This window comes from Cibotium barometz, chromosome 41 (genome assembly GCF_041138505.1).
Source record: "Cibotium barometz isolate CiBa-2024 chromosome 41, ASM4113850v1, whole genome shotgun sequence".
Classification (NCBI taxonomy): Eukaryota; Viridiplantae; Streptophyta; class Polypodiopsida; order Cyatheales; family Cibotiaceae; genus Cibotium; species Cibotium barometz.
This window is the reverse complement of record NC_141086.1, coordinates 34,872,180-34,899,359: the sequence shown is the minus strand read 5'-3', so window position 1 is coordinate 34,899,359 and position 27,180 is coordinate 34,872,180. Positions and strand designations below refer to the sequence as shown.

The window sequence follows — 27,180 nt, the reverse complement described above, 5'->3', positions numbered from 1 at the left end:
CATGGGCCTCGTCCTCATTGTGAAGATTTTGCCACTCGACCCACAGTCCCAAACCTTTTGTGTGTAGACTCGTTTCGTGTGTGAAGCCTCCCCCCCTCCGCCCCCCCCTCCCCCCTCTCTAAGAATGAGGCCGTTTCCTGAATATGGGCATAGGTAAGGAGGCTCTTTAGGCATTGTTGTGTTGGCAATTGGAATGAATTCAAACGGCAAGGCGGCAAAGGTTAGTTACGGATGGTGTAAGACGGATAGAAAAGGAGCACGTTCTTCCCTCAATGCGCTCGCGGCACGTATACCTATGCAACACAATTTCAAAATGGGTCCCAGCTCCGACGCTTGTGGCGGTTAAGCCACTTAGGCTGGTTTTTCGAGGCTCTGTCAAAATGCACGAACTGTCGTAAACATTCACACGCGCTGCTTCGTCTCTCCCCTCCTCTGCTATTAGCTACTTCTAGTGGTCATCACTGCAACCCCGCCTCTGTCCTCTCCTTCATCTCTCTCCCGCACTTTATCTCTGCCTGCCCAGGGTTTTCGCCTCTACAGTTTTTTTTTTTTTGGCCCTTAATTCCTCTGCGTGATCGCCGTCGCCACAGCTCGACGTGTACCTTATCGTCTTCGCTGCTGTATCGTTCTGCTGCTGCTACAGCTTGTCCCCTTTTACTCCTCTTGTGAGCTTTCGCCTGTGCAGTTTTTGTCTTAATTTTACCCTAATTTCTCTGTGTCCTCCATCGCGATATCCCGAGGTTATGCTTCCAGCTCTCCATGTCCCTCTTTCGTAGATTCTTCTACAGGCGCCCGCCCGATGGCCTCCTTGAGTTCTGCGAACGAGTCTACGGTAAGTCATCTCCTTCTTAATCTCCATAGCTGTGCTTTTAACAGAGGGTTTTGCCATAGTTTTCCACCAACAGAGGGTTTCTTGCAATGGCTCGCTTTGCAGTGTTCGATTTCTGCTTCTCCACAGAGGTTCTCGGAGATGAAGTTTACAAGATTTTTATGCGGCAGATTGCCACACAGCTACACGAGGATTTTCCCGGTTCATCTTTTCTGGCCTGCAATTTCAGGGAAGGAGACAGAAAAAGCAGGTTTTCGGAGATCTTATCGCAGTATGATATTACCGTGATGGATTATCCGAGGCAGTATGAAGGCTGTCCTCTCCTTCCAATGGCAGTGATCCACCATTTCCTCAGAGCAAGCGATAGCTGGCTTTCTCGCCAGGGCCAGCACAACATTCTACTGATCAATTGTGAAAGAGGTGGATGGCCACTATTGGCCTTCATCCTGGCTTGCTTCTTTATCTACAGAAAGCTCCAAACAGGTGAACAAAGGACGCTGGAGATGATCCACAAGGAAGCTCCTCGGGGTTTATTGCAGCTCTTGTCCCCTCTCAACCCTGTCCCATCGCAGCTTCGATATATCCAATATGTTGCTAGACGAAACAATGCGCCTGAATGGCCACCCGTGGAGCGTGCCTTAACCCTAGACTGCCTTATTCTCAGAGTTGTCCCCACTTTTGATACTCAAGGAGGTTGCAGGCCTGTTGTGCGTATCTTTGGACGTGATCCACAAGGTGCTGGCGGTTACAGCACTCGTATGCTTTTCTCACAAGGAAAAAAGAATAAAGCAGTTCGGCATTACCGGCAGGTGGGCATTTAAGAACTGTGTTGGGGTGCACATTCCTGCTGGTAGGCATTAGCAGGGATCCCTGGGTGTTTTTGAACTTTATGCTAGGTCTCCATATGTATCTAACTTTTGGTCTCAGGCTCTTTGGTGCTAGCCATCGTTCTTGCTATTGTTCATGCACACACTTTTCAGTTCCAGCTGTCATCTTGGTTGAGAAACTACGTTACATGTAGATTGTCAGGAGCTTTGAGATGTTGTACATATACCTTTTACCTAACTCGTGGGGACTAATGACCAGATTAGTAATGCCATAGCATGTGCTGTACGGTATGCATGATATACGGGATAGTTGAGTAGACACAAATTCTATAATAGATATCGTATTTTTCTCCTGTTACTTTGGGTAATTAACCTTGCGTTCCATTGGAATGTATTATTTCAGGTTGACTGTGATGTTGTGAAAATTGACGTTCAATGTGCCGTGCAAGGTGATGTTGTCTTGGAGTGCATACATCTGGACGCCGACTCTGATAGGGAAACCATGATGTTTCGTGTCATGTTCAACACTGCCTTCATCCGTTCAAACATCCTAATGCTAGGCAGTGATGACCTTGACATACTCTGGGATGCAAAAGAACGTTTTCCAAAGGACTTCAGGGCTGAGGTAATATTATTTTCCCCTCTTTTTGCAAGAATGAGCTGTGCATTGTTGCGACTTCTTGTCACCTCTAACTAGGTGCCCACATTCATACCGTGTGTCTATACTGCTTCAAGCAGATTTTATTTGGGGACATTGAAAATTTCTCTCCGTCAAAGGCATTTGTTCCCTTGTTGGGAGGGGAGGAGAAAGGTGGTTTACCTATGGAGGCTTTTGCAAAAGTGCAAGAGCTTTTTAGCCATGTTGATTGGGTGGATGGCAACGGGGATGCAGCAGCTCTTTGGTTTCTTCAACAAATATCGTCAGCCAATGGTTTTCCTGAAAAGCTGGACAAACTGTTGCCCGGAGACATGATTGACAGGATAGTAGTCCGAAGCAAGCAGACATTCACACCAACTGCAGCAGGTTCAGAAGAGAAGGATCAGGACCGCAAAGGTGGGACAACACCTTATTCAACATCTCAGAATGTGTACCAGATGGGAATGGTTCATCGTGCCCCTCTACAATCGAACCCACCACCACCCCCTCCTCCGCCGCCACTTCCCAGGGCTGGTGGTGTGCGTTCACCTTCAGTGTCCTCCCACAATGAAGTTAGTGCTTCGCTTGGCTCACTTCCCTCAAGTAATAACCTGAATCCAGCATTATTTTTGCAGACAGCGCCCCCTCCACCACCTCCTCCACCATCGTGGAGTGGGAACATTCAAAAAATGCAGTCATCTACTGGGCTTACACCCCCTCCCTTACCAGCAGCCACAGCATTACGAACGATTTCAGCACCAAGTGCAGCAGGTTCAGTCTTACTTCAAGGCAATACTCCACCGCCCCCTCCACCGCCCCCTCCACTGCCTCAATTTGGGCGTGCGATTAAAACCATCTCAACATTAGCACCATCTTCTGGAGCTCCCCCCCCTCCGCCCCCTCCCCTTCCAGCGGCTGTAACTTCAAGGTCAGTGAATGCACCTCCACCTCCACCCCCACCTCCACCTCCACCCCTATCTTCAAGGTCAACAAGTCCTGCACCACCTCCTCCCCCTCCACCACCTACTCGTTCATTGGGTGCACCCCCCCCTCCATCCCCCCCACCAATGGGAAGAGGTGCTCCACCTCCTCCTCCACCTCCACCTCCTCCATCAGCAGTGCCTCGAGCTCCCCCCCCTCCCCCACCACCACCACCAGCATCTAGAGGTGCGACAACAGCTGCGAAGACTGGTGTGCCACCACCACCTCCACCACCTCGAGCAGGGCCACCTCCTCCGCCTCCACCACCAGCAGGAAGAGGTGCTGGTGCTCCTCCCCCCCCACCACCTCCTGCAGGCAAGGGAGGTGTAGTGCCTCCTCCTCCACCACCTCTTGGCAGAGGTAGGGGTAGTGGCCAACCTCCCCCTCCTGTACCTCCACCATCAGGTCGAGGACGAGGAAGTGTTGTGCCACCTGCAACAGGATCTATTCCAACCCCTCCAATGGCTTCAACCAAGAAGGCATCTTTGAAGCCCCTTCATTGGGTCAAAGTCACTCGCGCAGTACAAGGCAGCTTGTGGGCTGAAGCTCAGAAACAAGAAGAGCATTCCAAGTAATTATCTTTAATTAAGTTTTGCACTTGAAGTGTATTTCCATGTGGTATTTGTGCATGTTTTGAATGAGTTGCAATTTTGAAATGTCTGCAGGCAACCGGAATTTGACATGTTGGAGCTGGAGAGTTTATTTTCAGCTGCTGTCCCGATGGCAAATGGTACCCCAGGGGCTGCTGGAAATGATAAAGCTGGAGGGCGGCGTGCTTCACATGTTCCCAAGCAAGAAATAATACACCTGGTGAGTTGGATTTTTATTGGGATTTGCACGTCCCTAGATAAAGAAATGTTTGCAGATTCTTGTAGGGCATTGTTCGGTTGAGTAATGCCTTGGTTACAGGTTGACATGAGAAGAGCAAACAACTGTGAGATTATGCTCACAAAAGTGAAGATGCCACTCCCAAACATGATGGTTAGTGCAGTTTGGCTTTATGAGCTGAAAACCTAAGAGGTGGTTTTTTCCATGTGAGTTCCACGCATTGTAACTTCACTTTCCCATGTATGCAGAATGCAGTCTTGGCTCTTGATAGTAAAGTTTTGGACTCTGATCAGGTTGAAAACCTGATCAAATTTTGCCCAACAAAGGAGGAAATGGACACCTTGAGGGTAAACTCATGTCTCTTAGTCTTTTAAAGCTTTTAAATACACATGCTTGCAATTCATATTTTAAGTTTTCAAAAACAGAAGGCAATTTCTAGGCAGGACTTGCGTGAAGTATGGAGTGATAAGAGCTGAAGTCTGATCCTCAAGTGTTATGCATATCTGCATGTCTTGAACCTATGAGACTTGGCAGTCTGTTGACTCGATTGCCATTGAGAAGTGGGCCTGAAGTTTTTTTTTTTTTTTTTGGCTGTAGGCTTTTGATGGTGACAAAGAGAATCTAGGCAAGTGCGAACAGGTATGCCTTTGTCTAGCTTGTCATCTCTTATTAAGAATATGCTGAAAGGCTTTACACTTATTTTCTTTGCTAGGCAGATTGTAGGAATGGTGGTAACAGATCAAGGTAGTCCACCATTTATGAGTACAAAGCAGGAATTCTGTGCCCTCTGTCTGTCGGTCTTACTTTTCTATGTTTAAAGCCCTGAGGCAATGTCTTGACGATCTTACCAGTTTTTCCTGGAGTTGATGAGAGTGCCTCGGGCGGAGGCAAAATTGAGGGTGTTTTCTTTCAAGATTCAGTTTGCAACTCAGGCAAGTTTTTGCAGCTTGCTCAATTGGAGATTTGCATGCAGAGTTTGATTATTCTTTTAAGGACAGTATGAATGAATGGCGATAGCCCTCTCCTTAATAATAAGACAAACCAGACTTAATTCTACTGTTGCAGGTTCAGGAGCTGAGAGCAAGTTTGGAAGTCATAAATTGTGCATCATCAGAAGTATGCCATTCTCTGTTTTAGTGCAGATCTTGCTGCAAACACTGTATGTTGATGCCATTGGTGTACTGCAGCCTTGTATGGAAATCTGATTCCTAATAGCGATTTATTCATGTCATTTCTAAGGTGAAAGGCTCTATGAAGCTGCGAAGGATCATGCAAACTATCCTCTCTCTTGGCAATGCTTTAAATCAAGGGACTGCACGAGGTGTTTCATTGTTTTTTTCACTATGGGTTGGAGTGTAGGTATACCATGCCCTAGGAAATGCCTCGAGGGAAGTTTTGAAGATTATCAGTTGGCTTCACCAATGCAGGATCTGCGGTTGGCTTCAAGCTCGATAGTCTTTTGAAGCTCACTGACACTCGTGCTCGGAATAACAAAATGACTCTTATGCACTACCTCTGCAAGGTACATATTATTACAATATTTGTGCTTTTTTCTCCTTACTACAATTGTGCATAGGTGCTTGTTGCTTGGATGGTGCAGGATGAAAAGTGGAGTAAACCTTCTGTAAAATCTTTCTGATGCTATTGTGTCCTGCTATTAGCATCTTAGGAGCTCACCTACGATTTGCATGTTCAGGTAGCTTATGCACAGTGCACACAGGTTCTTTCACAGGTGAATGTGAAGGTGAGGAGTTCTATGCGTGCTACCAATGATTCAGAAGAGTGAAGTTTAAAAGCAATTCCTTGGGACGCAAACAGCTCCAAAACAGGTATTACAGTATATGGACAGCTCCAAACAGCGAAACTCAACCAAGTCCATATGAGTCTCGCCAGACTTACAGTTAAAGTTGGCTCATGACATTTGTGACGTGCAAGTTGTTGAGTAGTTGTGAGAAGTTGGTGGCCTGGTTTCGAATGCTGGTGGCCATTGAAGTGCTATCACATTCCTTGTCACGAACCACGCTCTATGGCAACAAGAAACACAAATCTTAGCTCTCAAAGAATTCTCTCAAGTGCTGTCCAACGAGCAAGGCTCCAAAACCAATCAGCCCCTTCTCAAACCTAAGAGAGGAGGAGGCTGGACAGCAGCAAAACAGTCCAAGAAACCGCCGGGAACCTCCTATCGGAAGGGTAGGGACTTGTGGAGGAAGAAGATGTATAGCCACTTGTCTGGCAACTCCACATGCAAGAAACTCACCAACAACTGATGCCGGAGCAGAAAACACAGCCAAAACTCCAATGCTTGCCTCTGTAGAAGAAAACGCAGCCAAGAACTTGGCTGGCTTGCTTCTGTAGGAGAAAATGCAGCCAAGAAATTGGCCGGCAGCAAGAAAGGGCTGGTTGGACCAAAAAACACAGCAGATTAGAAAACGCTGGCCACTGTTTGGGACTGATCGGCAGCCAGGAGGAGCTAGGGCAGAAAACACAAGGCACAAAAGAGATGGCGGGCAGATTTGCAGTGGATGGAGCAGCCTGAACCTAAGCGAATGATACCATGTTGGAGAATGCACAGGTGGAAGCATAAACAAAACTAGAGAGAGAGAGAGAGTAGAGAGAGCTTGTGGACAAGATCACCTTTTATAATAGCTTAAAGCCATACAATGGCAATAGCCAGCAAGAGAATGTTGAACTTGTGCAAGGAATGGATGAATGAAGTGAGAAATGGGAGTGCACGTATGACTTGGCCGACCAGCTCACGACCTACTAAATCAAGGAGAAATACATAAAATGCCCTAAAATAGGTACAACTCCAAATACATTGAGATGCATAAATTTTAACAAAGATTATGGTTAAAGGCTTAGTTGGGGCGTGGGGACTTGGAGGGTTCACATGGGGACTAAGGGCGCTAGCAAAAGGAGGTCTAGATTGGCTAAGAGCTTATAATTAATATCCTAGGGCTAATAATTGCTAAACGCTTATAAATAAACTAGGAAATGTAACTTCTAGAGGGTCAAGGGGGTTCACAAAACACTTGACCATTAATTCAATTAATCACTGAAATTGGCCATAGCCTTACACATATGCCACTTAATCCACAAAACTATAAAAGAGAGATGTGCACACTAGACATTGCATGAAGGTTGGAATGCCCCTTCCCCCTCTCCCCAACCACCAATTTCTCCCCTTGAAGTATTTTATTACCTAAGGAGAAAATATCATGTACAAGCTTTGAGGGCCTTACTCTCCCTAGGGGAGATGCTGTATTATCCATATATAAATGCCATAACACAGCCCAACACGAGGCAACAATAAAATTCAACAGGTACACAGGCTGTATAAATGTCGAGTCAACAATATAATCCATATACCTTCGTGTGGGCACTTATTCTTCCCCAAAAACCACGGGTCTTCATGCAATAGAGATGGTACAACAGGTACAACTCTCCATTCAGCAAGTACAACAATAAAATGGGTTGGTACAGTTCTCCAGAGGAAGAAATAAAGCAAATACAGGCTTGCAAGGGGGCCTTCAGTGGGTAACTTGGGACCCCATCTGGTGTCGTATCTACTACATCTATTTCAGATTCATGTATGTTGTTTTAAAGGATTGCTAAAGACTCACTAAACTTAGGCTTGAAGAAAGGCTTCATTGTTTCACACGGTCCTAGCTTGGCACATGCAACATTGGTGTCAGAGCTTGTGACGTGATTCACTAAACTTAGCTTTAAAGAAAGGCTTTGTTGTTTCACATGGTCCTAGCTTGGCGCATGCTACATTCGTATATCAGAGCTTGGGATGTGATTCAACCAGGCAACCTAGGGTGAGGGCATCTTTCGGATGGTAAAGTTGGGATCGGGAAAAATCACTCGCCCATCCACAATGGCATCAAGCTCGGAGACATCACTAAAGAAGAAGAACCATTTGAAGAAATGCTTCCGCAAAAAGAAGATGACAACCAAAAGCTAAAGGAGCATATAAGGTAACTCTAGATTCAATTCAAAAGAGTGCAGTCGGAAAAAAAACTGGTAGAATTACAAGCAACCTTGGCCCAACAGGAGGCACCTAAATAACAAAGTTCCTTAATGGAACAATGGTATCGATGGATGATTGAAAAGGAAGAGCGAGATTGTGAAGCAAGACTGGTTGAACAGTTGGCAGAGAAAGCCAAACGCAACGAGCGACAGGCTCGAGAAGACTCGAGGGACAAGTTCTAACAGACACTCCGGACTTTGGTAACTTCTTTCCACCCTTCTCAATCCTCCACAACCCCAATCATAGCCTCGACAACAATTATTTGTGCCTCACCGAACTTTACGAAATACGACGGCAAGTGCGACCATTCTGTTGTGACTCAGTTTATAACTAAGGGACAACAGTTTGTTTTCTTCTTCGACAAGGGTAGTTCAGAAGATGCCATCTCTCCGCAGTTGGCGACCAAGATGAAATGTGTCCTTGTGCGGTATCATTTGGACGTGGATGGGTTCACTCTCGACGTACGTACTCATATTTCTTAGAAAGCTTAATAGTTTGCCTTCACAGTCCAGAAGGCCCAGTTTCAAAGGGACTTCATTGTCTTGCCCCTTCTTGGGTGCGACATGATCCTTGGAATTCAGTGGTTTCGCCAGTGTGCGTCCATTCTTGATTGGGGGCAGGACACCTTCACAATCATCGAAGGTTTGCCTGAGCCTACTATCATTTGCGGGACTTAAGAGCAGTAAAGGTATTCCACTTATTTCCCACCTTCAAGCCAGTAGAGCTATACGAAAGGAAGCTTAGTGTGCAATGATATATGTCCGCCCAAGGCAGAGATCGACATCCATTGCGATTCCATTAGAATCCCAGATGATCGGCCTCCTCTAGCAGTTTTAGGACATCACGTTGAGGGATGATCTTCCGCCAAGGCCCCCACCCTCTCGTCCTGTAGAGCATCGTATCGAATTGGTACCTGGAGTTAAGCCACCTAGTAAGTTTTCGTATTGTCTTTCCAAGGCATTGGAAGCTAAGTTGAAGATGCAACTAGCACATTTGCTGAGGTCTGGTTTCATCAGGTCTTCATTCTCTCCATTTGTTGCACCGATTTTGTTTGTGCAAGAGAAAGATAAGACCGCACGTCTCTGTGTGGATTACCGAGCCTTGAACAAGCTGACAATCAAGAATAAGTTCCCCATGCCAAGGATAGAGTACATCCTTGAAAGGCTCAACGGTGCTCAGTACTTCACAAAGATTGACCTCAAAAGTGGCTATCATCAAGTCAAGATTTTCGATGCTGATATCCCTTTTGAACAGAACAAGGGCATTATGAGTTTGTGGTCATGCCTTTCGGTTTGACCAATGCACCGACGACATTCAACAAGACGATGTCATGAGTCTTCGCCGTACTTATTTGGAGTTCAAGAAGTCTAGTACTTGGGCTATGTGATCGGTTCCAATGGCATTCGCCTTGATCTTGAAAAGATAAAGGCAATCCTCGATTGGGACGTTTCAAAGACAGCCCAAGAGATACGTTCCTTCGTGGGCTTGTGCCAAGAATATAGCTCGCATATGGATCGGTTTTCTAACCTTGCAGCACCATTGACAGATTTGCTCAAGGGAGTGAAGACTAGAAGACAGAAGTTTTAGTCACAGGAAAGGCTTTAGAGGCTTTCTTTGCTTTGGAAAAGGCAACTTTCGGAGGACCAGTTCTTAAACTCGCATCACGGGATGACCCTCTTGAGGTAATCAGAGATGCCAGTAATCTCGCCATAGGAGCAATTTGCAACAAGAAGGCAGACCAGTGGATTATTACAACAGAAAGTTGAATGATGCAGAAAAAAAATATTCTATATATGATAAAGAGTTGCTAGGGGTTATCACAAACTTTAAGCACTGGAAACCTTTTCTTTATGGAAGGGAATTTATTGTGAAGATAGACCACCAAGCCTTGAAGTGGTTACAAACTATGCCAAGTGCCCAGTGGAGCTATAGACAACATAGGTGGAGTTAGTTGTTCCAACAATTTGGAGGAATGATTAGTATGTATTGGGTAAGAACAACCTCGTTTGCAGACGCTCTTAGTCGCAAAGGTAGTATTTAGATAGTACAGGAGTCCACTGTGTTGGAGATACAAGGAAAGGATTTAGACAGTATGAAAACATAGTATATAGATTGTCTAGAATTTGGAACTCCTTACAGTATGGCTCTTCATTCAGAACCGGGTCATTACACCATTCAGGATGGTTGGCTCTTTTACAAGGGTTGACTATGTATTCTCAGGTAGAAACGACCGGCACTCCTCCATGATGCCCATGATTCACTTGTTGGTGGTCATCGCGGGATCAACAATATCTTGGAGAAGTTAGAAAGATCGTTCTATTGGCCGAAGATACACAGGGATGTGTAAAACTATGTTTCGCAGTGTTTCATATGTCAAAAAGTGAAAGTACCTCATTCCAACCAGGTAGGGTTGCTTTAGCCATTACCAATTCTTGAGGGTTCTTTTCACGGCATTTCGATGGATTTTGTTGGACCCCTTCTTGCATCTACTGGATCGTGGAATGCTTGGTGTATGATGATTGTCGTAGTATCTAGTCCATACTATGCATAATGGAGTTGATAGTTATACAGTCTTGTGGGTTGACTACCATGAGTATATAACATGCACGTTTCTAAAAGGTGAATTTGGGCATGTTCCTGGATTCATCTAGGTATATAATTCAGCCGTATTAGCGAACATGCAGATTTCACATTGTGAAGTTTTCGTCCGAGTTGCGGCCAGTTGATATTGTGCTTATTCTTTCTATCTTTAGCGGTGCATTTGCCCTATCAACTACTTATTTGTTGTACTAATTCTTTCTATTTGCTACTTCCCTTAGTGCTAGGCTTCATTATGGTTGAGTCTGCCCTGCATCTTCGGAGGTTTGACAGCAACTTAGTACGAAGGACTTTGTGTGAATATATGCTCTTATGTGTGTGTGTGTGTGTGTGTGTGTGTGTGTGTGTGGAGTGCATGTGTGAGAGCATATCTTGATACAGAGTTCTACACCCACTATTGGGCACTGATGACGTTAGTGGGGATGTCGTAGTATCTAGTCCATACTATGCATAATGGAGTTGATAGTTATACAATCTTGTGGGTTGACTACCATGAGTATGTAATATGCACGTTCCTAAAAGGTGAATTTGGGCATGTTCCTAGATTTATCTAGGCATATATGACGATAGTTGACAGATTCAGTAAATTTTGTATGTTTATACCATGCAAGCAGACGGCCACAACAGAATATATAGCCTAGGTGTATATATAGCCCGCATGCCTCCCTCATATTTCATTGCTTGCCTAGCTTGTCTAGCTGCAGTCCCTCACATACGAGGTTCTCCCCTCTTGCTCGGGACATGTATTCCTTTTGGTGATGATATTGAGAGCAAGTTCTCTTCTGTGTTTTCTCTCCATCTCTCTCTCACTCTCTCTCCTGTGTTTCCACTTTCCCTTCTTATGCTGCACATTCTATCATGGTATTAGAGCGTCGGTGATTTTTAGCGTTGGATGCTCCCTCCTCTACCTCTTCATATCTGAGTTTTTCCATCCATGCACAGATCTACATTTTTGTGTTCATGCGTTGAAGCTTGCGTTTCTACAAGGGTTGATTGATACGCATTCAGTGGGCTGCAGTTTCCTCTCTTCAAGGCGTAGTTTGCAGCTTCTTGGCAGCCTGACAAGGGTGTTTTTTTTGGACAACATACTTGTCCTTCCTGGTGGCACCTTCCAGGGGTTCTCAGGCGTTTTTTTTCAGGACTAGACATCAACATAGTTGTCCCAAACAGGCTACGTTTTTTTGGCCTGTTTGGGCTTGCTTTCCCAGCCCTGATCTTGGAGCTCTTTGGGCTCCCTTTTGCCTATCCTTTCTGGTTATCTTGTGCCATCTCTCCCACCCCCTGATTGTTCTCTGCAGCAGTTCTTGATATGAGGCTTCAGCGTTTCCATATTCAGCCTATTCTACAACCCCTTATACCTCTGCGTTTTCAGATTTGCAGCCATGGTTGCTGTGTTTTTCTGAACCAATCTTGCTGGTAGCTCTACCTTCACTTGGGCTTCATCTGTTGGACCCGAAGGTGCCTTCTCTTCAGCGTTTTTCCTCATAGGAAGTGTGGACACTGGTTGGCCTGAATTTTCAGGCTTGTAGCCCTTGTTTGGCTGCGTTTTCGTCTCCAATGGACACAGATCACTTGGAGAGGGGGTTTCTTGATTGGATTGTGGCTTTGGAGGCAGTTTAGTACCTGAGGAGGATTCTGAATTTCAGATTTCAGTCATCGTTTTGCTGATTTTGGCTCATCTATACTTGTGTTTTGTTCCTGGCCTACACGGTTTCCTAGTTTCTACATGTTCCTTGCCTTCTGTTGTGGCGGTGGAGTGCTATTTTTGCTGGATAGCAGAGTTTTGGCTGTGTTTTGCTTCCCACAGGAGTTTTCTACACTTAGAGGGGACCTTTCTCTAGCTACTTCACTTGAGGATTAGTTTTGGGAGCTGTTTTGTATCTGTGGAGACTTTCTTCTGTGTGACAGGAGTTTCTAGTTTTCTGGAGGAGAGAAGTGATCTTTTCAGAGATCTTGAGCAGAGTTTATTTCGTTCGAGCTTGTGTTCTTTGTAGTATTTGCCGATCTTTTCAGAGGATGCTTTTGTACAGCTTTTGGCTACTCTTTGTACAGAGTTGGAGTAGATTGACTCTATTTCTTTTGAGGGTTCTAGTGAGGAGCAGTTTGCGTCTCCCAGGATTGATTATATACAGGATTTGATCTTGGTTGGTTATGAGGTTTTTCATACCTTCTCCAGGCTGGATACACGACATTCGACTTCGGGGAGTGTTCTTACACTTGGGTTTGGAACCATTATTTGGAGCAGCACGTCGCAGCCTGTATGGTTGTTTTCTTCTAGAGGAGCGGTGTACCTGGCACCTTGTTGTGTTGCTTTTGTAGTTGAGTTGTTGAGGAGATTGCTTGTGGAGCTTTCTTGGTACATGATTCTGTAGTCTTTCATCTTTGATCGAGGATGACGTCTCTGGCTTCTTGGAGTTCACTCAGCATCCGGTGCTAAGAGAGGGTGTTTGACATTATTCCCTACTTGTTGGCTTTCTATTTGGTGTCCTATTTTAGCCTCTAGGGTTGACCATGTTAGTTTGAGGGGCTGGTCATCCCTCACATATATTTTACCCATATTTATTTCCCATTTATGGTCTTGGGTATTTTTTCCCAGTCGTGGAGGTACTTTTAGCTCCAGTCGGTTGCCTTCATGTAGGTGTATATATAGCCGACGTGCCTCCCTCATATTTTATTGCTTGCCTAGCTTGTCTAGCTGTAGTCCCTCACATACGAGGTTCTCCCCTCTTGCTCGGGACATGTATTTCTTTTGGTGATGATATTGAGAGCAGGTTCTCACCTGTGTTTCCTCTCCATCTCTCTCTCTCACTCTCTCTCTCTCTCTCCTGTGTTTCCACTTTCCCTTCTTCCGTTGCACGTTCTATCAATTTGCACATGCCTTGATGCATGATTGCTCCCATAAGTGGATAGGCTGGGTGTATTTAACTACACTAATAGCCTCTGTTTATACCCCAACACTAATAGCCAATGTTTATACCCCAACAAGATCGTCTTCACACAAGAGAGTGAAAAAGCCAATGCTCTGATACCAATGTAACTGCTCGGGGGCTTGGGGGTTTCGCAAAACACTTGACCATTAATGCAATTAAACATTTAAATTGGCCATAGCCTTAATTTTTAAACATATGCCACTTAATCCACAAAATTGTAAAAGAGAGATGTGACTGCATAGAGACCAGAATGGGTAGAAACCCCCCCAACCCCCCCCCCCCCTCTTCCTTTGGAGTATTTTATTACCCAAGGAGAAAATATAATGTACAAGCTTGGAGGGCCTTACACTCCCCAAGGGAGATGTGGGATTATCCATGTACAAATGCCATAAGACGGCCGAATATGAGGCCAACATAAAATTCAGCAAGAGGTACACATACTGTATAAATGCCGAGCCAACAATAATCCATATACGTCCGTGTGAGTATTGACTCTTTCCCAAAAACCACGGGTCTTCATGCAATAGAGATGGTACAACAAGTACAACTCTCCATTCAGCCAGTATAGCTCTCCATTTAGCTTGTGCAGCAATAACATGGGCTGGTACAATAGGTATAGAATCTAAAATATAGGTATAGCCCTCCATTTAGCCGGTACAAGTACTTGGGCTGGTACAAAGATACAACTCTCCATTTAGCTGGTACAAACCTCCATTCAGCCAATACAGCAAGTGCATGGACTGGTACAACATAAACAACCCTCAAATTAGCCGGGACAGCCCTTCATTCAGTTGGTACAACAAGTACATGGGCTGGTACAATAGATACAACCCTCAATTCAGCTGGCACAGCCCTTAATGCAATTGGTATAGTACATAAATCAACTTGTACAGCCATTAAGAGGCTATAGAAATAGAGAAACCTTCTGTTGAGGCGAGTGAAGGAGTGTAGGAACTCTCCATAAAGTGTTGTAGACAAGAATGCGAGCAACCATCATAGTAGAGGCTAGTTTGCAGCAAGAGAGCCTCTCTGAATGAAGAGAGAGGGCTCCAATTTATAGATTTGGGGTTTCCACGAGTTTAAAAAAAAAAAGGAAAGTGAAGGCTATAATGACGAGTGGAGAGCTCAGGTGACAAGTGTGAGGCCACTTGTCTCACTTTGATCCACTATCTTGCCACATGTCGCGATTAAGAGATGGTTGCTCCCATAAACGTAATGTCTCAAGTCGTAGAAATTATGTCAAAGGTGCTTCAACAAGTCTTTAGCAAGTCTCCCCATTTGCACGTAATGACGTGAACCGAATTTCCATTTGGGATTGTCCAAAAATAGAAACCTTCCTAGATTTTAGGAGTGTAATCCTTTGTATTCGAGGATAATCTCCCATTCTCAATGCTTGTACTTTCAAAAGATTTAGATGTCGTGGAGTCCACCAGATCTCTTTCATACTAGGAAATGTCCAAGCTAGTGACACGAAAGCTAATAAATAAAGCTAATAATAGCTGGGTTATTACTATATAAGTGATCTTGGGATAACCTTTTAGACACAAGAGGTCAAGTAGTCCCGCGGTGGCCTGGTTCGAGCCCAATTGATGAAATTTCTTAGAAGTATTCCACTAGCTCTTCAATTTATAAATCTCGATTTCATACTTTCAACCTTAATAGTCGAAACATCTTTGTGTCCAAATTTCACTTCTTAGTCAATTTCATCTATGTTCACATCCAATTAATCAAATTTCGTACTAGTGTTCCACTAGCTCTTCAAATTTTCACTTTCTTCTAATTTATAAATCCCAATTTCATACTTCCACCTCAATTGCACCTAATTTTATACCCAATTGTTGGAATTTCTTACAATTTCTTCAATTCCTCACTTTTTTGCAGTTTATAAATCCCAATTTATAAATTAAAATTTCATACTTTCAACCTTAGTCGCATCTAATTTCACACCCAATCGTTGAAATTTGGGATGCTCTTTTATTTTCGCTCTTTCCCAATTTGATTTGACAAGTGTCACTTCGAAATCTCTCTGTTCCGTCCATAGAGACAAAACGAAACGTGTCGAGAAACGACGAAACATACGAAACATTTCTTGTGGGCATGGATGCGTACAACATTAGGACTATGAAACCTTGTTAGGGTTTCAGTTCTAGGTCAGATAATCCTTGTGCATAGTTTGTGGAGCCTTACAAGACTGCTTGCCACTTGCCACCCAGTGGCTATGCGGATAACACTAAGGGTTCATGGTAAAGCGTGGTATCCTCCCCTTTCGACATCCATAAGAAGAAACAAGTGCATGCAACAAAATAGATTTCATCACAATACAGCAAAGACCTCTAAAATTTAACATTATTACATAGGGGTTTTAAAAACGTACTCAAAACACAAGCATCACGACTTACGGTCTGTGAAGATAAGAGTATTGGTCCATTCCCGATCCACCAATGTGTGTGCAAATTCAAACTTGAATTCTACTTAGCCAAAGCCTTCTGAGACCACTTGACAATCCCATGGTCATCGGTTCTTTTATTTTCGCTCTTTCCCAATTAGATTTGACGAGTGTCACTTTAAAATCTTTGTGTTCCGTCCATAGAGACGAAACGAGTTTAAAATTGTGACACTCTTTTATTTTCGCTCTTTCCCAATTTGATTCGACAAGTGTCACTTCGAAATCTCTCTGGTCTGTCCATAGAGACGAAACAAAACGTGTCGAGAAACAACGAAACATTTCTTGTGGAAATGGATGCATAAGACATTAGGACTATGAAACCTTGTTAGGGTTTCAGTTCTAGGTTAGATAATCCTTGGGCATAGTTTGTGGAGCCTTACAAGACTGCTTGCCACTTGCCACCCAGTGGCTATGCGGATAACACTAAGGGTTCATGGTAAAGTGTGGTATGCTCCCCTTTCGACATCCATAAGAAGAAACAAGTGCATGCAACAAAATAGATTTCATCACAATGCAACAAAGACCTCTAAAATTTAACATTATTACCTAGGGGTTTTAAAAAAGTACTCAAAATACAAGCATCACGACCTACAGTTTGTGAAGTTAAGAGTGTTGGTCCATTCTCGATCCACCACTATGTGGGCAAATTCAAACTTGAATCCTACTTAGCCAAAGCCTTCAGACACCACTTGACAATCCCACGGTCATTGGTTGGCGAAGGCATGGAGCACCCATCAAGCTTGGGTCCGACATTATCCTCCCTTAAGGAATTGTGGATAATGTGCTCCTATTTATCTTCTAGCTTTATTGTTGGGGGCGGGTAAAATCCTAGCCATCCCAATGACCGACTCCACGTCGTTATTGCTGGATGACTTCATGGAATTACGGCCCATTGACTCCATATAGTTTTGGTGTACACGAAATCATGTGTGCTAGCTTGGAGGAAAGTAATGGTAAAAAGGCAACAGGTTACGGAATGGAAAGATAGGAGAAAAGATTGTAGGGTGGATGAAAGGTTTTTAGCGGGTGTAGACTAAGAACGTGTAGATGGTGCAGATAGAGCTTGCACAAACGTGTAGATAGGAGCCAACAAGAAGGGAGAGGGTGCATGCGTGGAAGCGTTTCTATACTAATCCACAGTCGTAAGCTTGATTAAGAATAAGATGTTGATTTAACATGATTAAGATAGAGGAGAGAGAAGAAGAGAGAGAGAGAGAGAGAGTTGGTGTTAGGTTTTCTTGTATTTAATATGGTACAAAAAGGTGACTGAATGCTTGTACATGGTTGAGCCCTCGGTCAGCCCCAAAGGGGTGACCTCTGGCTCCTACATATGCTTCTACTGACTTCTATGATGAATGGCTTGAATGAATTATGCCAATGATCACTTTATGCTTATATATGTATGGAAGTTGCTGTTCGTCCTGTTGCTTTAGCTGTCGGCCTGGTGCTGGACAAGTGTTATGCCATAAACGCTCATTAAATGCTACGCTTAACTGCTATGCTTTGCCCATGTACCAGCCTTCAACCTGATGCTGGTCGACTGGCTGCTAGAGTCCCTAGCTGGCTGCCGATTGGTTATGGAGGTTGCCGACTGGTGTTGATGATGATGATGCTGATGCTGATGCTGATGGTCACTGATGATACTGATGCTGATGATGTTCTACATGCTGTCCTAATCAGGGATTATGCAGTTCATGCTGGAGATTAGCCATGGCACGCGTGTGTATGTGACAGAATTTATAAGAGAAGTGAGATTAAAAAAAGCTTGCTTGCTTTAGTTTTGTGTTTTCTGAAAAGCTGGGGCTGAAAATAAACCTCCTCTTGTTGTATTACAAAAAAAGCATCCCTAACTTTTTTTTTTTGTTTACTCCATGCTTTTCTTTCTAAAATTTCACGCCTCTGTTTAGCATACTTCCTCATGGCCTCCCCATCTTTGACATGGGCTGCCCTTACCTGTATGGCCAGCTGCCCGTGCTGCTTGGATCTCTGCCTGTGCTGTTGTGCACCCTGACCACACCGCCCAGCCAGCCCTCAGCCCACTGCCCGGCCTGCTGTGTACCTTGCACAAGCTGCCCACACAGTATACAGGCTGACCATGGTTAACTTTGAGCTTTTCTTGGGAAGAAAGCACATAGTAGCATAGCCACTATGAGCTTTTCCTGTTGGGAAAAATGCACATAGTAGCGTAGCCACCACCCTCAAGCTTACTTTTGCCCCCCCCTCTTCTCATGGTTAACTCGCATATTATAGAAGCGCTTTTCAGCCTTGAGCCCTGATGGTGTTTCTCTTAGCGATGCTTTTTCCCCATCATCTGCTGATTGCTTTCACGCGTACAAGCTCCATCGCCCAATTGTCATCACATAGCCCTCCTGTAAAGAGGTCTTTCAGCCCTGAAACACACCCTCTCTTGCTATAGACAAGCTTCCAAGTGGTTGTATGGGGACATCTTGGGCAAAAAAACATGGCTTTTTCATGCGCTCTGCTCTCCAGCCTGCACACCCATTGTTTTTTCACCTTTCCTTGCTTTTTGCACATCCATGCAAAGCTTTCATGGCTTCCACACACCATGGGTAACTTGGTAAAGCACTAGCTTGTGGCTTTCCCGCGGCAACCTCTCAATCTCCACATACATGGGTTCTATCCTTGTTAGATTCAGCTTTGATACCAATGTAAGGTCTCCACAAACCATGCCCAAGGATAATTTGACCTAGAATTGAAACCCTAACGAGGTTCCATAGACCTAACGTTGTATGCATTGCATGACCGCGATAGATTGTGGCTAGCGACTCACCACCCAATTGTAGGTTCAGTGCCTCAAACCACCCACGAGCTTGAGGTTGAATTGTTGCGAGCTTGCTTGGTATCGTTGGTCCCAACCTAGCGTCCCATACCACTAGGGAGAACCACCCACCTTGCACCTCCATGGCCACGGGATCTTGCACGCTTCCTTGGTAGCCCTAGGCAACGGCGTGACTACTTGACCTCGCGTCTAATAAGTGACTCCCATAGTAATAACTCGGCTTTGATTGGCCCTTGCTTTATTTATAAGCTTTTAGCCATTATGAGCCCTAGGCTATTGATTATTATAAGCTTTTAGTCGTTATTAGCCCTAGGCTATTAATTATAAGCTTTTTAGCCAATCTAGATCTCTTTTTGCCAAGGTCCCCATGTCCCAGCTAAGCCTTTAATCCTAATATTGGATTAATCCTAGCCCCAATATTGGGTTAGTACACGTCCCTAGACGTAATCTTAGGTCTTTCAAGACGTAATAGAGGGGGTGATGGGGCGGTGTGGTGCAGGCCTTGGGAAGTAGTGGCCACTTGAATGGTTGGGAGCGTCGGTGCGGTTTGTCAATTGCCTTGCACCTAACTGATAACAAGAACATGTGGATAAAGTGTGTCTCACTTGATGTCAAACAAAGCATTGGTTTGGCAATTCAGATTCTTAATTTGTGATAGAAAGTGAGAGCCATCGAGTAGAGTGTGAGGGATACATGCAATAGAATCTTGGGTTCGCATGATGGAATCCTTCAAAGATTACGTAAATAGAGGACAAGCACACGATTAATTCAAAATTAGGGTTCCGCAAGCTAGCTGACCACCCCAATCATAGGTCATGTACATTATAGGATCTGCCCCGAGCATAGGGGCTAAGGCTCTATCCATACAGACCACAACAGCCAGTCGTGGCCTCCCATACCGCTAGGACCTGTCCTAATGGTTCCATTGGTGGAATGTCTGCATCAAGGAAGGACAATCAAGAGTGGATTGCATCCATGGTCTAGGCACAAACCATAATAGCACACCGGTACAACAATACAACAACCCGCTCACCACATAATCCTCACTTATGTAGCTTTTCTAATAAAAGCTGCCGTTGTTGGATTATTAACTTATAAGTCACTTTATGAACTTATAAGACTTAGTAGCTCTATAATCAACTTGCTTTTACTAATCTTTTGGGTTCCCTAACTCACAAATGAACCAACCTAACCTTCATGTTAACAATCTAACCCCCAGGTTAGCTTGAGATACATCACGTACTTCCCCTCTTGAAATATTTACACTCTCGTAAATGAATCTAGGAAAATCCGCTAGCAATTTGACTCCCACCTTGAGTCAACCCTTGCTTGATCATTCCACAGTCAAAGAACCATACACAAGCTTAAATGAAAGCTTGTATTTCTTGGAAATCCCATGTGAAATCTAGCTCAAAGATATAATTCTCAACCACAGGAAGTCATAGGTAAAGCTCTCAATTGCAAATCTTTCATGGAGTCAATACCCTTGGAAAATTGGCCGAACTTGAATCCTTAGAGGTAGTCCTAGCTAAATTACCTATCCACATAAGGATTTAGTTCACAAAACCTTAGAACTATGAGGTAATCCAGTACATAAGTATATATAAGCATCCTCATCGCGGGTAGTACTTCCAAAGTAGTACTCCAAGAATTCTCCAATGAGACCAAAAGTGTATCCTTTCCAGAGCACCTCAGAGAATGTCTAGTGCGAGGGCTCCTTTTATGGATGAATCTCACTTTGTTACAAATTACAATAATAGAAATCTTGAATCATCTATGACATAAGGTCATATGTCACAATCAATTGTCCCCTTAGGCTAAGTCTTCCATTGATTATTTAGTTGAAGACTTCTTCACTTTGAGAGTGAAACGAGACAATAGCCAAGTCTGAGTTGCATTTAGGTGGAGACCCTACTTACACATGGCAAAATTCTCTTCCTCCATGTAGGCATTCTAAAAGAATCTTTTCCAATTATGCATCTATACAAACTCCTCCACATGTCTTTACACGTGGGCTTCTGGTCAATGACATTTTAATAATACATAAGTGAGTCATGTAAGCATCAAGGTCCACTTTTATTTCCACATCACTAGACCAAACAACTCTACCCAAGTATTTATTGAGCATAGTTGGGGTACGTACTTACAATGTGTACCTTTGCAAATGGAATACAACTTTAGGAAATACAAAATATTTAAAGAAAAGAGTCATTGTTGAGGAAGTCGTCGAGTTGCCTCGCCACCATGCCGTCGCGTTGTCATTACATTGTGGGTACCACAAGCTTCTTGAACAAGATTCCATTATATCTCTATTGCAAAGTCACCAAAATCTATACAAAAGTTAGAAATTAAAGATATTAATTTTTCGTGTCACACTATCTCATGGAAGCACTGACTGGGTGACGTCATTGATGGCGTGCATCATCATGAGGGCCACCAAGGGAAGCATTGAGGTGTAGTATGCCTGAGTTTGAGAAGACCGGGGTGATAGAAGCGGTAGAAAAGAGCTTACTTTGATAGTGAGATGACAAAACTTCGATAGGCCATGCTTAAGGTAGCATTAAGTTCTTTTTGTAGTGGGTAGTTTTTAACCCATCTTCTTCCGTGATACCTAGTTCGGTGGCCCTTCTTTCATGCCAGAGCTTTGTGCAAGTGCCAAGAGGGACCACACCAAGGAGTTTTGAGGGGTCTTGGTTGAACCAAGGAAATAATTCCACCCTTTCCCGGATAATGGAAAGATATTGATAGTACGAGGGTTCCTTAAGAAGCATATTTGTTTTCGTACGGCGTACGACACCATATCATATAAATATCGTACCGTACGATACCGTACGGACTCGTATGGATTTTAAAGGATTTTTCTAGGGTTTTTTTGTTTTTTTTGGGCTTGTGTATGGCTGTTTGAGCTTCCTTTGTACTACGATGCTACCCTCCTTTTTAAAATACTCTATATCTCTAATTGGAAATACCTAAGTTTGTAAGTATTTTTTTTAAAAACACCGTATTTTATCGTACGACAAGGTAAAAACTTATATCATACCGTATTTTGTCGTACGGTATCATATCGTACAAACCGTACGGTATTGTACCCGACAACTACGTCAAGGAGAAGGTTGTGATCGGGTGGGGATAAGCCGATTACATGGGCTGAATTTGAGGCTCAGTTGCGGGCTGAATTCCTTTAGGTGGAAGATGAGCTCGAGGCTTGCCGGTTTGAGCATGAGATGCGGGGTTTGATGTATCTTTTGATATTTATTCCGTGCCGTGTGTGTTTGGGGGGGGGGTGCATTATTTCTTGTGGATCCTTTTGATTGTAAGCTACCTAGTGGATAGCAGGGAATGATGTGGGGAAATAATAGCATGACATTAGATAATGATGTGCACTTTGTCGATGCAATTGTCATGGTTGTTAGGATTGAAATAATGATTCCTTTTACACCTTTAAATTGAGGAATAACGTACGTTACTCTTGGATAGATTGTTTGTGATCGTGTTGGATACTGATCCAAAAGCCATCGTTTAAGGAATTTCGTCAAGGTTTTTGCTTCAATCGCAATTAAGATTTGTCAAAGGTTTTTTTACTTCAATCACAATCAAGAGTCAATGTGAGTGTTGGTGGCTATTCAAAGTTCCAATTATTTTCCAAGACAATCAAGATTTGTTAAAGTTGAGTGTTGGTGACTAGTGAAAAGTGATTATTCAAAGTTCCAATTATTTTTTTGTACGATCATTGATCTTTTGTGTATTGAAATTGTCAATCATATTCCACAATCTATCTCCCACGATCTCCTCTATTGTACAGTGGGGTCAGGAAGGTAAATGGGTACATTTTTGTTGTAGTGCGTGGTACTTTTGTAGGTGTATGCTTTGAGCATCTTCTGATAGAGTTTACAACTTTATGCTAGGGTTTTAGTGGGGCTCCATGTTGCGTGATTGGTTCTGTGACTCGGATGAGTCCAAGCTGCGACCATCAAGACCGATTCGAGAGTGTGATTCAATACATTGATGTAACATAGGATAGCTTTATAGTTATGGGCATGTGGAGGATAGGCCTTCCGGCTAGTTGGTACTTTACTAGTAATTCCGAAGTGTGGAAGTTAAGGTTCTACCGAATACATATTCCTTTCGGTGATCGGCAGACTGTGGATGAACCATGTATATACAAGGTATTGTACAATTGACTGTTGAGCTAAGGAGGATGATGTCTCTATGATAGTGTGGAAAACACCGAGTAACCACTATCATATTTCAAGGATACCTTTGGCTCACATATGCTTTACAACAATTGTTGGATAATCTTTCGCATGACTGATCTCAATGCGTTTGTTGTATGTCTTCTCACAGGACATTATTTGCTAGCGGGTTTCTTAAGGTACATTCTTGATGCACCTTGGCCTTGTTTGAGTGTTCTTGATGAGAGATGCTATATAAGTTTGGTATGTGAGGAGAGGTTCTTTGACAAAACTTGTTCATGAGAGGATTTTGGATCTCCTGGATAGGGTGTGTAGTACATTGGGGTGGACATACACAAAGGGTGGAAAGGTGGTGTGATTCCTCAATAGGATTGGAAACTTCATTGTGTTGAGATTTACTGCCTCTTATGAGAAGTAATATGATCCTATTCTGGTGTGTGCGTGTGTGTGTGTGTGTGTGTGAGAGAGCATATCTTGATATAGAGTTCTACACCCACTATTGGGCACTGATGACGTTAGTGGGGATGTCGTAGGATCTAGTCCATACTATGCATAACGGAGTTGATAGTTATATAGCCTTGTGGGTTGACTACCATGAGTATATAACATGCACGTTCCTAAAAGGTGAATTTGGGCATGTTCTTGGATTCATCTAGGTATATACTATTTTGGGTGATATTTGGCTTTTCCTAGGATTCTTCTCATGTTATTTGGACATTTGGTCCTTTGATTGGAAAAACGAGCTGTTGATGCTCTTCACGAGATTCCTGTGTAGGACTTAGCTGTGGTAGCAATACTTAGTAGCTACAGATAGCATTTATGGTGGCTGTGATTCATGCCAATGATGAGTAGCTACATACATGGTGTCAGTTGGGGTGTTGTGTCATTTTTGCCACCGTCCTTCCTCTGGAAAGAAAGGGTCCAAGGATCCAAGCATGGAGAAATGCCTCTTGCTGGTGCCACACGTGGTCTAAATCACCAATCAAACGCTCATAGCAGCTTGTGAGGGTGGATGAGATCGACCCAAATGGCTTTGATGGTCTAGGGTGAGATGGCCTTGTTGCACATGGCCTGCCAGACGTGCCACGCTACTAAGCTGATGGTCATCTCCCATCTCGAATTGGTGTGCGACTTTGGTGTCCAAGCTCGAATGGAGGCTGTTGCTATTGTAGTCACTGAGATGTGCAAGTGGGATAGGTACAATGCTAGGTTGCTCCTGTCGTTCTTCTCCCCCACCTCTGCAATCCAGGCGACTGCCCCCCTTGTGATTGTGCGGGTGGTCCTTGGCTCGTAGGTGGATAGGCGGAGGACGCACTGCCAAATCTATTGGGCCTTGGGGCAGTCCCGAAGGCAATGTCTTTGGCTGTCTTTAGGGTTGCCACAACAACGACATCTCACTGGTCTACGTGCAATCGCCAACCATGTGCCCACAACAAGACTCTGATGGGCGAGTAGCCACATGAAAAGGATGTTGGAAGCTTCTCCATGGTCTCCACCAAGAATGGGGTTGGAACTCCCCGAGCTTGCACAGTGCTACTGTGCTTTAGGGATGCCATCTACAGCCTGTAAGAGAATTTGTTTGCCTAGTAGGGCGGAGTAATCAAAGAAGTTGATGGGCTCTTTTGGATTTGGTATCAATGGCTCTCGCCATTACCACTCTTGGGTCCCATTGAACATGAAGTAGGGGGCTCTTCTTCACAAGAATCCTACACCTAGTTGGCAGCCTTATAGTAGCTTGGACAGCCAGTTGGCTAGGTTCAGTGCAACCGGCAACATCTGGTACAGTCAGCCGGCATGCAAGACAGCCAATATAGCACACTTGTGTGAAGCGATGACGAGAAAATACGACGAGGAAATGGCATTTAATGCTAAATATCAGTAGTAAATATCAGTAGTGTTTAATTGGCCGAAAATAGTGTAGATGACCAAACCAGCAGCAAATATGCTTATATAAGAAGCCCCTGAGCACCTTGTCGAAATCATCTCATTCCCACATAATTCAGTAGTCATACAAGTACATAAGTATGTGTGCTTAAGTCTTTGGACCAAGGTCACCGTGAAACTTTTCACTGTTGAAACAAAACGTTGTTGAATCGATTTATTTTGGAATGAAACGTTTCAACGTTGGCAGATGGACAATGAAATGACAGGCCGAAACGGTCATATACATAAAATCCGAAGGCCCCCCTAATTAGGAAAAGTGTAATTTTTCCCTCCAATTTAGGGGCTTAAATGTGAAATTTTAGATTTGGGCCTTCAACTGGAGAGGAAAGTGCAATTTTCCCCTCCAATTTGGGGGCGCAAATATGAAGTTTCAAAGCCTTCAATCGGAGAGCGAAAGTGCAATTTCCCCCTCCAATTTGGGGACCCGAATCTGAAATTTCAAATTTGGGCTTTCAAACTTATTTAGAGATTTACTTTAATACTTACAATCAAGAAAACAAAAGTACCAAAATCCAGTAGCAGATAACCAAACAAAGTTTAAAACTATGATGCAATGTTGATTGCATCCATGGACAATTCTGAGTGATTTCCTCATTCTGAGTCATATTGTATACATGTTACATAAACAAAAAAATAACATGCCTCATAATTGATGGAGCCGCAAGCACAAATTGTAATAATGTTCAATATTGAATGTTTTTCCCTCTTCACTTTTCAGTTGCCCTGAAACGTTGGACGAAACGTCCATGATCGAAACATGTGAATAGCGAAACGTGTTTCACGTTTCAACAGCAACGAAACGCGTTTCGTGGTGACCATGCTTTGGACTTAGTATGTTTGTTAAGTATTTGGACTTGTGCATACATCCATTCAGCCCAGCACTCCATTGAGCTCCAGTCCAAGGCCATCCGAATCTATCTTCAGCATTGAGTCTTCATTCTTGCATCTCCCTGAGCAGATCTGGGTATGCATAAGGCTCTCCAAAGTGGCTTCACAGTTGTCTTCAACCCATTTGATGGTTCAATAGAGGTTTGGTCTACACCGTCCTTGTGTTGGCAATCTTGAGTCAACCATCTTCAGTAAATTTTTTGCATTGTAAAGAAGTTCTCCAAAGCAATAAAGCAAATACTCCTGCATGCGGGAGGGGACCCTTAAGTGGGTAGATTGGGACCCAATTTGGTGTTGTCTCTACATTCTCTCTCTCCAGCTGTAGCTCTTGTGAATAAAGATTAAACTGTATTGCTTCATGCTCACTAACATAAAGGTATAAAGAAGGTATTGCTGTGCGTTATACGATCATACTGGTTGCATGTTACATTCGTATCAAAGCTTTTGGTTGTGACCCAGCTTGACTACCTATACTGAATGGTAAATTTGAGATCGGAAAAAACCACCCAACCATTCACCATGTCAGGAGAAGAAGAAAGAAGCTTAGTTATCGCCGCAGATGAAAGTGTCCACGAAGACACCACTGTAGAAGAAAGTGTCCACGAAGACGCAACAAAAGAAGAAAGGCTTCCGCAAAGCACTAACATTTTCCTTACACTAACATTTTCCTTAAAGTGCTAATGGAACAAAACAGGCTACTCAAGTTACAACTAGAGTATGCAAAAGAATAAAGAGCAGTCGAAAGAGCAAGGTCCCCAAAATTTTGAACACATGCTTCTTCTCATTGAGTAGCTAAGACGATGGGAACTTGTTGCTAGGGAAATGCTTATCCCAACTCTGATACCATGTTGGTTTACATGGTAGAGAGAGAGAGAGAGAGAGAGAGAGAGAGAAAGAGAGAGAGAAATGAAATGAAATGAAATGATATATTAACGTCTCTAAGAGGCCATAGTGGCCTATGAGACCAAAACTGAGAGTACATCTGAAGTTGGGAGAGAGAGAGAGAGATAGATTGAACGAGTCAATGATGATTTGATTGATGTGTTGAACCTTCACCAAGTATATGCTTTGTAGGCATGAAGCCTTATCTTTTGACCCATAGAAATCACACACACACACACACACACACACACACACACACACACACACACTTTTTAGTGAAACCGTTGATTTTAATTAACTTAATGTAGAACCGCTACCACCTAGAGTGGATGGAAGCTAAAAACAGTGGTAAAACACTTCTAAG

General features: G+C 43.6%; 1 protein-coding gene across 1 annotated transcript in view; it reads left to right on the top strand.

The window, feature by feature from the left end:
• Positions 1-372: 372 nt before the first annotated feature.
• LOC147614910 (formin-like protein 14) overlaps positions 373-27,180 on the top strand; it is a 48,994-nt gene continuing 22,186 nt past the window's right edge. The window contains exons 1-12 of the mRNA XM_086780233.1: positions 373-832; positions 935-1,638; positions 2,060-2,281; positions 2,395-3,845; positions 3,940-4,084; positions 4,184-4,255; positions 4,351-4,449; positions 4,700-4,741; positions 4,954-5,034; positions 5,168-5,218; positions 5,342-5,423; positions 5,530-5,624. Of these exons, the coding sequence (XP_086636359.1) occupies positions 760-832; positions 935-1,638; positions 2,060-2,281; positions 2,395-3,845; positions 3,940-4,084; positions 4,184-4,255; positions 4,351-4,449; positions 4,700-4,741; positions 4,954-5,034; positions 5,168-5,218; positions 5,342-5,423; positions 5,530-5,624 (3,117 nt within the window). The 5' untranslated portion in view covers positions 373-759. The remainder of the gene's footprint in view (positions 833-934; positions 1,639-2,059; positions 2,282-2,394; positions 3,846-3,939; positions 4,085-4,183; positions 4,256-4,350; positions 4,450-4,699; positions 4,742-4,953; positions 5,035-5,167; positions 5,219-5,341; positions 5,424-5,529; positions 5,625-27,180) is intronic.